Here is a 15,236-nt window from a genome sequence, read left to right as displayed (position 1 = left end):
TTTTGGTACTGGTACTGGTTTTGTTTTGCTGTATTTAGCCGCAACACCTTAGAGGCCGATCCATGAAAATATTGTCAGAAATAAACCGGTCCATGGCGCAAAAAAAGGTTGGGGACCGCTGTTCTAAAGTATTCCAGTATATTTACCTTAGATCAGTGTATAACAGCTGATCTACGTATGCAGAAGAACACAAAATTTTATTTACCATCCGATCCTGACTCATTGGCATATTAAAGAAGTTTCTGCGTCGTGTGTGTAAATGCCTGCTCTTCCATGTGAAGCTGCAGCTCTTCTGCACATATGTAACAGTCAACAGGCTGCTGCAAACCTCAGTAAACACATTTGTATGATTCGTTTAAATACTCTCCTCCCAAAATTTACAAACACAAATACATGTGCGTGTCCACACTGATACTTTTTTCCTCCCAAGCACCAGAAGAAAGCTGCTGAATTGCCCCATGATGCTTTTAATTTTATATTTTCTTCGATGGGAATTTTACTATTAAAGCGATTTAATTGCCGATGATATCCAGCTATATCTTTTCATTTAAACCAAGTGAATCATGAGTTCAACATGAGTAGCAGCCATGTTAAACACATCTCTAGATCTTTTTTTCCACTTAAGAAGTATTAATACTTTTAGATGCACCGTTTAAGAGAAGCTGGAGGTGCTCGTTTATCTCTAACAGCTACTGTAATGCACTTTTTTACTCAGTCAGTAGAGCAGCCCTCAGCCATGCTGCTGCTGAATTACTCTCAAGTAATAGGTTAACCAGACGATCTCATATTACATTACAGCAGTTGTTCCATAATTTATAATCTGTGGAGTAGCTTCGATTTGTGTTTTCATCACTGCTGAATTTGCTTTTATTGTTTGTGCTAATAAAGAGGCAGAAACTCGGGCCAGGCCACAGTCAGGGAGCACTCCTTAGATAAAAGAAAAATAGAAAACTAATGAAAAGCCTAATTAAGAAATAAAACCAACGTGTGCCATCACGACAGCTTGCACTGATTCTCCAGGTTTCTGGAGCTGCAGAGGAAGGAACGCTATTCGTCTCCACGATGGTGGTGGTGGAGAGACGTCAGTCAAAAATCACTCGCAGGTGTTTAATAATGATTCATGTCACTATTGTAGCTCATTAACTTTGTCTGCTCTCTCCCACAGTTTGTGTTTTGTCCTGTTTGTTCTCTCTTTGTTTTGGTCTTTTCTTTTCTCTGACTCCTGGCTGCCTCTAAATGGCGTCCCCTCCTCCAGTCTGGTTATAGGGACGTTCTTCCTCCCCGCTGTTGCTAAGTTCCTCTACAGGATCTTTAGGGTTTTCTCCCCCATATTGAATGCAAAGCAACAGATTTTTTTTAAATTAAATTGGCACTACATAAATGAGTAACCGAATAAAACTAAATGTAGGATCAAGATGTGAATCACTTCCTCATCTCATTCATCATGTTGTTCCCAAACTGTTTTCCTCTTCCCTTAGAGACCACCGACCTTCCCCTTGCAGATATACAGCACTGACAGGGGGGCTAAGCTCCTGTTAAATCCCAGTCGGCCTCATCTAGACGCCTTAATCACATTGAATATGGGAACTATTCCAGAGCAGTGTTAGTGGATTCAAAGTCTATTTTTAGTTTTTGACAATGACAAATGGTTAATTAGAGGTCTGTTCTTAAAGTCTTTCTTCAAGTGACTGCTCCTTGTTTGCTCCACCATGGATAAGTGTATTTTCTCTGGCAGTCCAACAGGAATGGTGCAAGGAGTCACTTCAGTAAATGAGCGCATCATCCTGTGCTGCTGCCGTTTTACATGCCAGGCACTGAGTGGTGCAAAGCAGGAAGCGTCTTCAGTTCACAACTCTTGGCTGTTACATGTCGTGCTGGTTTCTTTGATATAGTATCTATGATTTGAGGTAGCAGATTGCAAAAAATACAACACGAAAAAAAATTACAGACAAAAACTAAAACAAGGAAGCGGACGGGCAGCCTGCATTCCTCTACCATCTGCTTTCTGGCCTAGATGAAAAGCTGCTTTGAAAGCAGATTGCCTCTGGCTGAGAAAACAACTAAAATCATGCTGCATAATTAGGCAAATCAATAAAAAACGACAAACAGAAGAACCTTGAAAAGAGGAAAGAGTCACACAAGCTGCTATCCAGCTTCTTTAAAAGCATTGTTGATTTTCCTCATCAACAATTCACACTTTCAAAAGCTGTAAGCACAGCCTTTTTTCAAATCCACACAAACAAACTGCTTTCATGCATCTACCACAACAACTCAATGCTACTCCTATCAAGGTTAGCATTGATGGTTTCTCCTCTGCACTTATACAACATGGCTAGGCACAAATTTAATTAGCGGGGAAACAACTGAGGAGGGGCACAGCTCGAACAGCAGGCATATGATGGCGGGCACTGTGGAGAGAAGGTTAGCTGAAAATTATGAGGGGGGAAATACGACATCCCTGTTCGTGCCAAGGGATGGCGGGAGACTGACCCTCATTCTGGGCTCTCCACCAGCCATGCTCCGATTGAAACTTACCGGAGCGTCGTGGACCAGAGTTTCCATTCTCTATCATACCAGCTGGCACTGCCCTCCTCCTTCTCAAGGAGAGGTGGCTTAAAAGGCCTGCATGTGAGGAACAAGAAGGGAGGGGAGTCTTTAAAAGTGGCATCAATCGCAAACCTCTGGTCTTTGTTTTTGACACAACACAGCACATCAACGCAAAATCTGAGTTCACAGATTAAACTGTAACTGGATAATGTGAAGATTCCCCACGGTGAGGGAAGAGTGTTGTGGGAGCAGGAGAGTGTTTTCCACGGGACTTTACAAAAAGAAGCCAAAATAGGAAAACTCTGGTGAGGAAAGAAACTCCCGACGTAAGCTGTGTGCGTACATGGCTTTTAAATTTAAAGAAATTATATCTGCTGTTGGTTCTCAACAGTGTGCAAGGCATTAAAGCACTCAGCTGCACACAGCTGGATGTTCTGTGAGAAATGCTCCATCAGGCTGTAGTTTTCATTTCAGCTATTTTGGTGCTTTGTGTCACTGTGAATTATGACAATCCGGACCAAACCGGTTCCACTGAAGTTGCAACATTTTTACAAACCAATTCTGGTTCATCTGTTTCATTCAACGATCCGCTTTCGCCCTTCTCATTCTCCGTCGCCGCCATGCTTTGTCCACCATGTGCGTATGAAAACAAAGGCCATGTGCGCTTTACCCATATTCTATCGCGATATTTCATTTTCTTATCATTGCCTAACACTGTACCGGTATTACCTACTTTAAAGTATCACTTTTTTCATAAATACACGAACAAGATTCCTGTTAAATTACAATAAAGTAAAGAATGTGCACCTATAATCTACAAAAACAATTTCTTACTATAAAAATATTACAGCACTATACTCTATAGAATATAAACTTCATTACACAATATTGTCAGATGGTTGCTTCCGATTTTACTCTTAATTTATTGTACCTACTCTAATTTTAATAAACAGTAATTGCAGGTATATCTGTACTGTATTATATATAACTATATAATAGAGGTGGGAATCACCATACATCCCACGATACGATATTATCACAATACTTACCGCACGATACGATATTATTGCAATTTTTTAAAATATTTTGCGATATTCAGATTCTGTACATAAAAGTAAACTTTATCAATATTCATTTTATCTAATATCAAAGTCTCGCACTCAGTCTTTCTCTCATTTCAGTCAGTTTTATTGTTGACAAACTGAACGGTTTGTATTACAGTCTAGTCCAACTTAACTGAATGCAACCATCTGGTACAATTATAGCTATTCTGAACTATGCAATTTATGAAAACTATGCAGCCCCTTCAGCAACTGAAGAATTTGAAAGTAAATTAAAACTAAATATAATTTTACATTAAATAAAAGTTTTAAACTTAATTAAAATAAAACATTTCTTAAATTAAAAGAAGTAAACTGTCATGTTTATTGCTGCCAAAAAACAAGTTAAACACATTTGGACAGTGAAGGAATGTCAGGATTCTTGCTCAGAAAAAGGATCAACATGCTCTGAACACAAAAACCTTTTTTGTAACAAAATATCGATTTCTGCTGTCCCTGTATCGATACATTATTAGCAAACAAAATATCACGATACTACATAGTATCGATTTTTTCCCCCACCCCTACTATATTAAGCATATAGGCTACCCTCTTCTCCTGCTGTTTGGACAGCAAAATGCTGCTGTATTCAACATTACACACAGGAACAGCAACCACATACACAAGCACAGACACACAGGTTCTGTACAGGAGCTGAACTCAGCCCAGAGTCAACAATAACAACCAGATCGTCTGCGATGATCCTGTGAAAAAGATCTGCAGGCTGGAGGAAAATGTGGAGAGATGAAAGGAGCAATGACCAATTGGGGAGATATGAGAGAACAAAAAGTTATCGTCACAGGCAAACCGAGCAGTTCTGATAAGAGCTGAATAAAAAACAAGGGGGGGAATGATTCTGTTCATAAACTCTCCTAAGATTTTACACACACACACACACACACACACACACACACACACACACACAGATCTAGGCTGTGTTGGCCTTGAGCGAGGAAACGAGAAGCAGAGCTTCAACCCACACGTGTGCACACCGCTCAGGATTTCCTCTGTGATAAACATGAACTCTGTAACTTCACAAAAGAACAGGCTCAATGAAACTTTACACCAACCAGCTGGAAAAATTACAACAACATGATGTGATGTAATGGAAATCCGCAACTCTCAGGGTTAGCTATGCAACCAAAGACGCTGCCCAGGACTCAACTGCCTGTCAGCAACAGGCCTCTGTATACCAGCCACAGTACAGACTGGGAGGAAATCAAAGTCATCGATTAGAAGTAAAAAACAAACGGAGGAATGTTCTCATCACCTGAAACGAGACATCGCTGACCTGTAAGTGCGTTTCCATCTATTGGTTTTATGCACATTTTGAGGTTTGACTCTTATTTTAATCTTTTAAATGATCTCAGAAGAATTAGCACCACCAGCTGTTTATAACAAAGCATGGTTGTGGGCGGAAATCTGGCTAAAATGTGGGCAACATTTGGATGCAGTTTGTGCCTTTTGCTAATTGCATTATGCGCAATGATGCCAAGGCTTCATTCCAGGCATGAATATTTATGTAACCGGGGTTTATAAATACAAGAAAACCTGTAGTCATTCATCATCCCTTAGCTGTGAGTTCCACGTTTTCTGTATTCAGTCCACAGAAAGAGTGTGAGTGAAGCAAGAAATGAAGCAGCAGAGATACCTGACAGGTAGTAAATTATCAGTTCTTGCAGACAAAAGTCTTTGCTGTGGGTATAAAGCCCTCAGGGATGGTGACAAAGACCGAAACACAATGACTCTCAACTGGGTCACGTACCCATCTTTATTCCTCACACAGGCCATTATTGCTTTGATGGCTACAAATCGTTAGCTTCATAGCATAATTGCCTAAGTCATTTGACTAAGTCAATGACTTAGGCACTTATGCTATGAAGCTAACGAAATGCACAAATGCATACATTTTATTGTGAGGCAAGAGGTCACACACGTAATTGCAAAAGCAAGGCACACAACTGCAGCAAGGGCAGGAAAATACATGCCCGGACCCCTGAGACAAACTCTGATACCCAAAGAGGGGAGAGAGGGGGCTGTAGTCTATTCCAGCTACTACAGGACGAGAGGCGGGTACGCCCAACATAACCCCACCAACTGCACCAGTCCAGAGCCCACACAGACACAAGGAAAACATGCAAACTCCACACAGAAAGGACCTGGCCAGCTGCTGGAATCAAACTCAGGACCTTCTTGCTATGTGGCAACAGTACTAACCACCGTACCAACAAAAATACAGCCCACACGCAAACAAATTCAACTAGGGCCAAAGTGAAGGAATGAAGGGAGAAAAGGAATGCAGAAACAAACTCACGGGGAAATGGCTGAAAGTGCGACTGAGGTTCAAAGAAGACCTGGCAAAGCAAGAAAGAAAAGCATGGGAGCAGATATATACTGGGGGAGTGCCCGGCTAATTAGAAACAGACACGGCAGAAAATAAAAACACGGGAAGGAGAAGAGCTAAACAGGCCTGCTCGGTTATGATGAAAATCATCGAACAGTAGTAGAGGATTTATTAAACTTTTTTTTTTTTAAGGGCGTCGTCCCATCAGAGCAGCGAAGGAGCTGGATGTAGGCTGGGTGGAGCTGGCGGGGGGGGACTCTGTGTCTGCCGGTGCATTATCTTCAGAGCTGGATACCAGCCGTGCCAGCGTGAAAACAAACCTGTCTCCGCCAGAGCATTCAGTCCTCGGCTGTCAGGGAAATGCACAAATGGGTTTCTGTGGCAGCAGCGAGCCAGTTTTTCACTTTCATGTTTGCGCCGTGTTTTCGACATGAATTGAAGCTGCTGGAAACCAACTTCCACCCTGCTGTAGCGCTGGCAGAATGTCCTGCCCTCCCAGTTTTGCAGGGAAACGGTGTGCTGGGAAAATCGCATTCAGTCCTTTGGCAGGTATGCTTAAAAACTTTGTGTGAAAATTCTCCAGACAGGAAGAGGAAAGAACAGAAATGCCCACTAAATAACATCGTCCCAGCATCCTGACAGGTCACAATGAATTTCTGATTGATGAATGGTCATATTTGCTTCTCCTGCTGAGGTTTAAAACACATTACCATTCTCAGGATAGTTTGTACAGGCTAGCAAGCCTCTGCAGGGCCTTGATCCTTTTGAGACGTATTACTAAACGTTCTCAGAAATACTTTAAATAAGCTGTGGTGGTTATTTTTTCATCATTTAATTTAAAATGATGAACTTCATTTTCTTTTTCCTTTACATGTAATATACTGAAGCATCTTTTTTGTTTTCATTCAGATGATTTTGGCTCATAGGTCATTAAAATAAGAAATCCAGTGCCTCTAATTATTAGAATATTTCTTAAGATCATTCAAAGGAAGGTTTGACAATAGAGACGTGTCCAGTTTCATTTCATTTATACACTCAGTACTCGGTTGAGGCTCCATTAACAGAATTACTGTATCGGTGTAGTGGTGTGTGGAGTTGATCAGGTCAGGGTGCGTCTGCTGAGGTGTTACTGACGTCCAGGTTGCTTTGATAGATCCTCCCTGGGATTCAGGCCAGGCGAGTTAGCCCAGCAATAACACGGTCAGCAAACCATCCATATGCAAAAAGTTCATCATCAGCTGGAAGCAGAAAGAGCTCTAAAATCTTCTGGTTGACTTCAGACTTGATAAAACGCCGTGGAGCACCAACAGCACCAACTCTTCACAGACTGTGGAAACTTCACTCTTCAGACTTTAACATCGTAATTTCAAAATAAAATACAAAACTGACTTTAATCTGAAAAGAGGACTTTGAACCACTGAGAAACAGTTCAGTCTTTTTTCTCCTCAGTCCAGATAAGATACTGTGACGGTGTCTCTGCGTCAGCAGTGGTTTGATATCAGGACTGAAACTGTTGTAGGTCCTTTCCTGAAGACATTTGTGTGTAGTGGCTCTGAGATACTGACACCAGCCTCCGCTCACTCAGCTGAAACTCTCCAAAGCTCTTGAATCGACTTGTCATCACAATCCTCTCAATGCTGCGGTCATCCCGGTTGCTTCTGCACCTTTTCCTACCACAGTTTTCCCTCCCAGTCAACTTTCCGTCGATATGCTTCGATGCGGCTGTGAGTGGCCGGCCTTTTCACCAACCTCCTGTGGCTTTCCCTCCTTGTGGAGGATATCTGTCAAGTCAGCAGTTTTCCTAATGTCGTGGTAGCTGGTATGGTCTGGATCGAGAGATACTGGTAATTACAATTCAAACAGTATGAATACCAGTAACTACGTTACTTCCTTCAGTTTATCGTGTTGGTATGGCAGAAAAAAATCAGATAAGTAGAAATAAGAACAAAAGCATGACACATCCTGGTCTCATGGTTTGATTCCAGCTGTTATCTGGCCGTTGGCACATGAAGCATGAGGATCATCAGTATAACGGTGTCTTTAAATGTGTCAAAAGGAAATAAACGGAGACACTACAAAAACTGTTACTGATGAGACAGATTTTGTTAAATCATTACAGAATGTGCTGAGTTTGTGCAGGCGTCAAGGTCACGAGACCCAAAAATATTTTTCAATGAAAGTATGAAAACTGAAAAAGGAGCAGTAGGGGGGGAAAGCGCAGCAGAAACAAAACAAAAAGAGAAAACTGGCTGTCAGGAGAATGACAGCAGAACTGCCACAAACACACACAGTAAGTTACAAACTCCACTTACAAACTCAAAGAACACAAGAAAAAAGGACCTTGAGCTGAACACTGCCATCAACATCTTACTGTGAAGCTCAAAGATGAAACGCTACGTCCAGATTCTCTCGGTAGAGAACATCTTTTATTAACTGCTGACTCAGTTTTAGTCAGAAAAAACTACAGGACAGTTTCTGTTTTAAGTTCAGCTGCTGTTTTTTTTTTAGTCTGGGATTCAAGGACCTTCAAGGGGTCTGAGGGAGATTTGAGGTCTCCCACAAAGTATTGAATCCTTTATGTTTATTATTCTGCTTATTATTTTATTATTCTGTTCTTGATGAGGTGAAAAAGGGGGAAAATATATAAGAAACAAGGCTCTGATGGGAGCTTTAGTTTTTATATGCAGCTGTCTCAGAGTCCATACTGTGCTTTGCATAATAAAATAAACTTTTATTAACTTCTTGGGTTGAAAGATGTCATTTGTACCTGATTAAGTTTCATATAATGTTTAAAACAATGTTTAATTAAGCAATGATCTGGATTAAATGTGTGTGAATATTAACCCTGTCCTGATTGTCTATTTGGTCCCATATGAAAGACGAATAACTAGAAACGTTGTAACAGTAAGCACACACCACGACTTGGCGAACATAACAAAATTGGAAACTTCGGGAAAAATCTAAATCTTAGAGCGGTTGGGTTGTTTTGGTTTGTCCAGAAGAGTCCGATTTCGTTAGGAGTGTCGAGACCTGCTAACAGAAGCTTTGTATTTTTGTATACACTGTCTGGATTAGCTAAAGCTGCCTTGACGAGGGTCTTCCACCTTTGCTAAAGGAGTTTGTAGTTTACTAAAGGTGTCGTGAATAACTGTAAGGCGTCATTAGATAAAGCTGCAAAGGGCCACACAGTGGACAGCTGAATGTAAACCTCTTTGACAGACGTGACAGAAAGCCTGTTTTTTCAGCTTGAGGCTTGAATTCATGTTTAAAAATGTTCCCTTTCAGTTGAAACTGACTTAAACAGCTTTACAGACTCACTGCAGTCGTTGGCCTTCACATTAATGACACAGCGCTAACTGCTAATGATCGTTTTATTTTCCCTGTAGGACGCCGTGTGCCACGCCGAGACCAAAAGTTAGACTATTATGTCAGCACTGCGCAAAGTCACCTACCTTTACTGTGGTGGTGGTGGTGATGGTGGTGGCGGTGGTGGTGGGAGGAGGAAATGTGAACATGCTGGGCCAGCACGTCAGCCAGCCTGCCGGCCGCTGCCCCGCTCCCGCCGCTACGTGTGGAGGACGAGGACGAGGAGGCTGTTGACGAGGTGGTGGTGGTGGTGGAGGAGGTGCCGTGGATTGCCCTGCTGATCCAGTGCTCCATGCTAATGCTTCCTTCCTGGCTGGACGAGGTTCCTCCGCCGCCTCCTCCGTCTTCTTCTTCACCTTCTCCTCCCTCTTCTTCATCACCGTCCCCCTGACCTTCGCCCTCTGAGCCTGAGGAGGTGTCTGAGGAAGAGAGAAGATGAGAAGTTTTATCCAAACCGTGGGGAAAAAAAGGATCTTTCCAAACACCGGTGCAAACAGAGGTGTCGATGTGTAAGCCCTACTCCCCCCCTCTGGGTAAAGTCGCTGCAGGGGAGGAACACAAACTTGTTTGTGCGTGTGAAAGCTAAAACGTGTGTGCGTACACGGGTGTGTGCTTCTGCAAGTTTTGCATGGCATTTCCATAATGCCCACGGCGTTATGAGGCTAGTAGTGGTGATATGAATAACAACAGAAGCTGACCTAGTTCTCACACACACACACACACACACACACTCAAAGGTACTCGATTAGTGTGCACGTGTGTGTTTTCTCGCAGGGCAGATGCAGAGAGAAGGTAACTGTGCGACTGACGAGGAAAGTCCAACAATAAAAAAAACCAAAAAAATTGAAAATTCAAATATTTCAACCCAAGAGTGTTACTATGAGACGTTTGATCTTTTTAACTATAAATGGTTCCTTACCCGATAAAGGGTTAAACTGGTTTGCTGCGCTCCAGTGTGACTGACTTTAGTACACACACATATGCAGCTGGGACTCTGTACCTGTGCAACAGGTGAAACCATCTGGGAACCTGAAGTTTAAGTCAAAGCCTTTACTTTGTCATTTAGCTGCGTTCATCTTCACATTTATGAAGTTGATGCTTTGGTTTGTTTTTCTTGTTTTAATAACCACATGGAATCAGCTGCTGAAGTTGGTCAAAGTGAAACCAAAACACCTGGTAAATTTAGAGCAACAAACAACAACGAGGACTAATGTTTGTTTCCAGTATTCATTCTGCTTTTAGCTCTGGGCGACCGGTGAAGAGCTTCCCGTCTGCTGTTGGGTGAGAAGCGGGTGGTGAACCAAAACAATGAGATGAATGAAAGATGCTAAATATCAGCTGCACATTTGCTAAGTATTTTATAAAGTTAGTCACTAAGAGTGACATCTTTCACGTTACATGCCTTATATCGAGAATTCATAAAAAAGAGAACAATAGAAACTGAAATGAAGTATAAAACTTACAAAAATAAATTAACTAATATAATGAGATCCTGTAAAAGAGAGTATTACATTAAAAGGTTGGAACACAATAAAGATAACACAAGAGATATATGGAATGTATTAAACAGAATAATCAAAAATGAATCAAGGAATAATGATTACCCTGGGTACTTTATAGAAGGGACAAGAAGTATTAATAACATGGAGGAGATAGTAAATGGCTTTAATGAATTCTTCGTAAACATAGGGCCAAAACTGGCAGAAGAAATAAAGGTTGATGGAATAGAAAGGGACACTGGTGAAAATATTGAAAGGAATAGTAGCTCAATGTTTTTAAGAGCAGTGGAAGAGAAAGAGATTTATGACATGGTTAGAGGACTTAAGAACAAAACCAGTACAGACTGGAATGATATTGATATGGTAACGGTAAAGACAGTTATTGATGGTATCGTAAAACCATTAAAATATATATTCAACTTGTCGTTTCAAAAAGGAGTTTTTCCACAAAAAATGAAAGTTGCTAAAGTTATTCCCATTTACAAAACCGGTGAAAGACATCATTTTACAAACTATAGACCAGTGTCAATACTCTCCCAGTTCTCTAAGATACTGGAAAAACTCTTCATAAAAAGATTTGACAGTTTTGTGGAAAAATATGAATTAATGACAGATAGTCAGTATGGGTTCAGAAACAACAGATCAACAGCTTTGGCACTGATAGATTTAATGGAAAAGATAACGAAATGTATGGATAATAAGAGGTATGCGCTCGGAGTTTTCTTAGATCTAAAGAAGGCGTTTGATACTGTTAATCATGAAATTCTATTAAAAAAACTGGAAAAGTACGGGTTTAGGGGAGTGGTTTTGGAATGGTTAAAAAGCTATGTAGGGAATAGGCAACAATATGTACAAATAAATGAATATAAATCTAATTTGATGGATATAGCTTGTGGAGTACCTCAAGGTTCAGTACTGGGTCCAAAAATGTTTATTATGTACTTAAATGATATCTGCAGAGTATCGGAGATTTTAAAGTTTGTAATATTTGCAGATGACACAAATATACTGTGTGCAGGTGGGGAATTGCCACAGGTTTTGGAAATGATCACACAGGAATTAACGATATTAAAGAAGTGGTTTGATATAAATAAATTATCATTGAATCTCGATAAAACCAAATTTATGTTGTTTGGAAACCAAAAGAAAAACATCGAAGTAGAAATATGTGTTGACAATGTATATCTAGAAAGAGTAAATGAAATAAAATTTCTTGGGGTGATCATTGACCACAAGCTCTGTTGGAAGCCACACATTACTTATGTTCGGGGGAAATTGGCACGGGGCATTGCCGTCCTGGGAAAAGCAAAGCATATGTTGGATCAGAAAGCACTGCACATTTTATACTGTGCTTTACTACTGCCATATATGAGCTACTGTGTAGAGGTCTGGGGAAACACATACAAAAGTAACACACAAACAATAACTATAATACAGAAAAGGGCCATTAGATTAATAAATAATGTAGGGTACAGGGACCATACAAATGCACTCTTTGTCAAAATGCAAGCTATTAAATTCCAAGACTTGGTGAAGCTTAAAACAGCGCAAATAATGTATAAAGTCAGAAATAAATTGCTTCCCAAAGAAATCTGTAAATTGTTCATAGAAAGAGAAGGTGGGTATAACTTAAGAGGGAAATGGAATTTAAAAATACAAAGTGCTAGAACAACTTTAAGAACTATGTCAATCTCAATTGCAGGAGTTAAATTATGGAACAGTCTAACAGAAGAAATAAAAGACAGTCAAAACATAAAACAGTTTAAAGTAAAATATAAAAACCTAATTTTAAATAAGTATAAGAATGAAGAAAACGGGGTTAACCCAGGACGGTAATGTTGCTGGTAATGGTGTTGCGGTTCTTTTTTGGTTGTTTTTTTGTTTTTTTGTTTTGTTTTGGTTTGTTGTTTTTCCATAACTTGTGTATCTGCAAATATACACATTCTGTATTTTTCATATGAAAGAAACTATACTGTGGTGGGGCTTGCTAATTTCTTGTTTTTGATTTATGTATGTTATGTTTTGTTTTACTTCATATGTTTATATGTTTCATATGTTGTTTGTTTAATTTAAGACAAAAAAAAATTAAATGAATGAGAGGTAAAACTTGAGGGGGTAGGGACAAATAAGTAAATACTTCAGCCTACTCCTTTTCGAACAAATAATGGAATGATATTTTGTAATGATTGTGAAGGCACATGTTTGAAATGTTTGAAATAAAAATGAACTGAACTGAACTGAACTGAACATGCTATGATGCATGTGTAAGAATTTGGTAGCGTGGCGACGTTAGCAAAACTATAATGAATCAGACTCTCTAAAGCTCGTGAGGAGCAACCTTCGTGTAATCTTAGGTGAAAAGTAAACACAAGATTTCAGCTGTTTCCTTAAACTAAAGTTAAATCTTATCTGGATAAGATTTACATTACCATTCGAACTCGTGCAGATTATATAGTAATTTTCCCTGACACTGATCTTAGTACAATAAATGTTTCAGTGTAAGACATCAGAGTTTCATCACTGCTCCTGTGTTAGTAAATCAAATCTTAAAAGATCAATAAGAAGCTTAACATGAAAGCATGTCTACACAAATCCTTTGTATGATATACAGAGGGGAGATCCTCAATTTGGTCTCAGGCACTGTGAACACAGAAGCCTCCAACACCCACCATGCAAACCTTTTGTTAGTGAAGACAGGATAAAACTGATTTAAAGGTGAAGAGGGCTTAATCAGCTTGTGTCAAACAGTGCACTGCAGGAGGAGCTGCAAAGCTTGAGTCAAATAATATAAATATGTAGAGTTTGATGACCAAACTGTGTATTTCTTAAAAAGAAGAAGAATTGAATTTGAAAGCAGAAAAAAAAAAGAAAATCAGTGTACTAGAGCTTTTATGGTGGTTTTTTTTTTTTCTTTTACAATTTAACGTGTGCAATCGAGACTTTGAAAGTCAGCATATTTGTCATTGATACAGCTGACAGCACTAGAAAACACCATGTGACTGGATGTAGTCTTCCCATGATGCTTTGTGCTAACACACTTGATTAATGAATGTGGATCTCGTTATCCTGCTCATAGCGAGATGGGGAGACTTCCAGTGACAAAATATATTGAAAGCGCAACGCTGCCAGCTGACTTACGAAGCAAATACTCAGAAAAATGCAGAAAGAGAAACGAGAAAGTGACACAAAGCGGTTCCACAGAAATATATTTCACGATGCGTTGGAAAAATTAAGAAAATGCAGCTGTGAAAATCAGTCAAAACCCGATGAGAGCACATCAGAGGCCTCTCTCACTTGTCATCTCCGCACGATACGACACGCTGCTCAGCAACACACGACTCGGCTGTCCTCGCATGAACCTCGCTGGCTGACAGAAATGTGTGTGTGGCTGCGTGCGCACAAGTGCCTGTATGTGTGCGACTGCCTTTAATGCTCCCACAAGGTCTTTCTAAATCTGCACGATGAATTATGTGCAGTTTGTGTGTCATGTGTGCAGCTTGTTTATCTTCATTTGTGCACAACAGTAAAAATACCCGGAAATCACGTAGACGTGTGTTTGTGTGTAATATTATGAACATTCTTGCAGAAAAAGCGTATGCACATTTGAAGCATGTGGCATGTGAGTCTTGCAAAAAGTCTGCTCAACAAAGGTTTCATTGCCATTTTGAATTTTGAATTATAAAACTTGAGCTGGGTTAAGATTCTGTTTCAGTGAAACTGTGGTCAGCAGTTATCATCATCAGTCTGGCATGCATCAATGCTAGCTAACTAGCATTAAGTCAATACTGGACTCTTTCCATAAGATTCAATACAAACGGGTATTTTGCATCCAAAGCCATCATCCCCTAAAGCACAGAGGTCCATTGTTTGTCCAGGAACTGCTAAAAACACAGTGAGTTACACTGTTGCACTGACTGATGTGTTCTTTTCAGAAGTCATAATTTACTTCGACTCGGTCCTACATATATCGTCCTGCTGCCCCAAATAATCACTCAAGCAGTAAATGTGTGTTAATCCATCACTACAAATAGTCCTCAGCTGTTTGGGGAAATCACCGAGCATTTTTCTCTTTTTTCTTTTTTGCCAGGGAAAAAAAACAAAACAATTTGTTGAAAGATTTGTGTATTCAGCAGGAAGCAGTGGGATTGCCAAAGATAATCATAGGAGTGCCTGAGCTAGAGAGAGCCAGAAAGCACTGAGCAAACATAGAATAATGCCAGATGTCCCAATTAATTTTATGACTTTTTTTTAAAACCAAATATTCATCTGTTGTTTAAGATACAGAAAACCCACAGACAAGGTAAACAGCAATGACATCATCTTTCTTGCAGATTTTTAAGTTTTTGTTTTCTTTAAAAGGGTACAGTTTATAAAATCGCA

The 15,236-nt window shown here is 40.0% G+C and overlaps 1 protein-coding gene across 5 annotated transcripts in view; it reads right to left on the bottom strand.

The window, feature by feature from the left end:
• Window positions 1–15,236, bottom strand: part of LOC113009931 (disco-interacting protein 2 homolog C) — a 204,964-nt gene that overhangs the window by 66,964 nt on the left and 122,764 nt on the right. For all 5 annotated transcript variants that reach the window (XM_026148603.2, XM_080292961.1, XM_080292960.1 and 2 more), the window contains exon 5: window positions 9,444–9,776. In XM_026148603.2, the coding sequence (XP_026004388.1) occupies window positions 9,444–9,776 (333 nt within the window). The remainder of the gene's footprint in view (window positions 1–9,443; window positions 9,777–15,236) is intronic.

This window comes from Astatotilapia calliptera, chromosome 18 (assembly GCF_964374335.1).
Source record: "Astatotilapia calliptera chromosome 18, fAstCal68.1, whole genome shotgun sequence".
Taxonomy (NCBI): domain Eukaryota; kingdom Metazoa; phylum Chordata; class Actinopteri; order Cichliformes; family Cichlidae; genus Astatotilapia; species Astatotilapia calliptera.
This window is presented reverse-complemented; position numbering and strand designations above follow the sequence as displayed.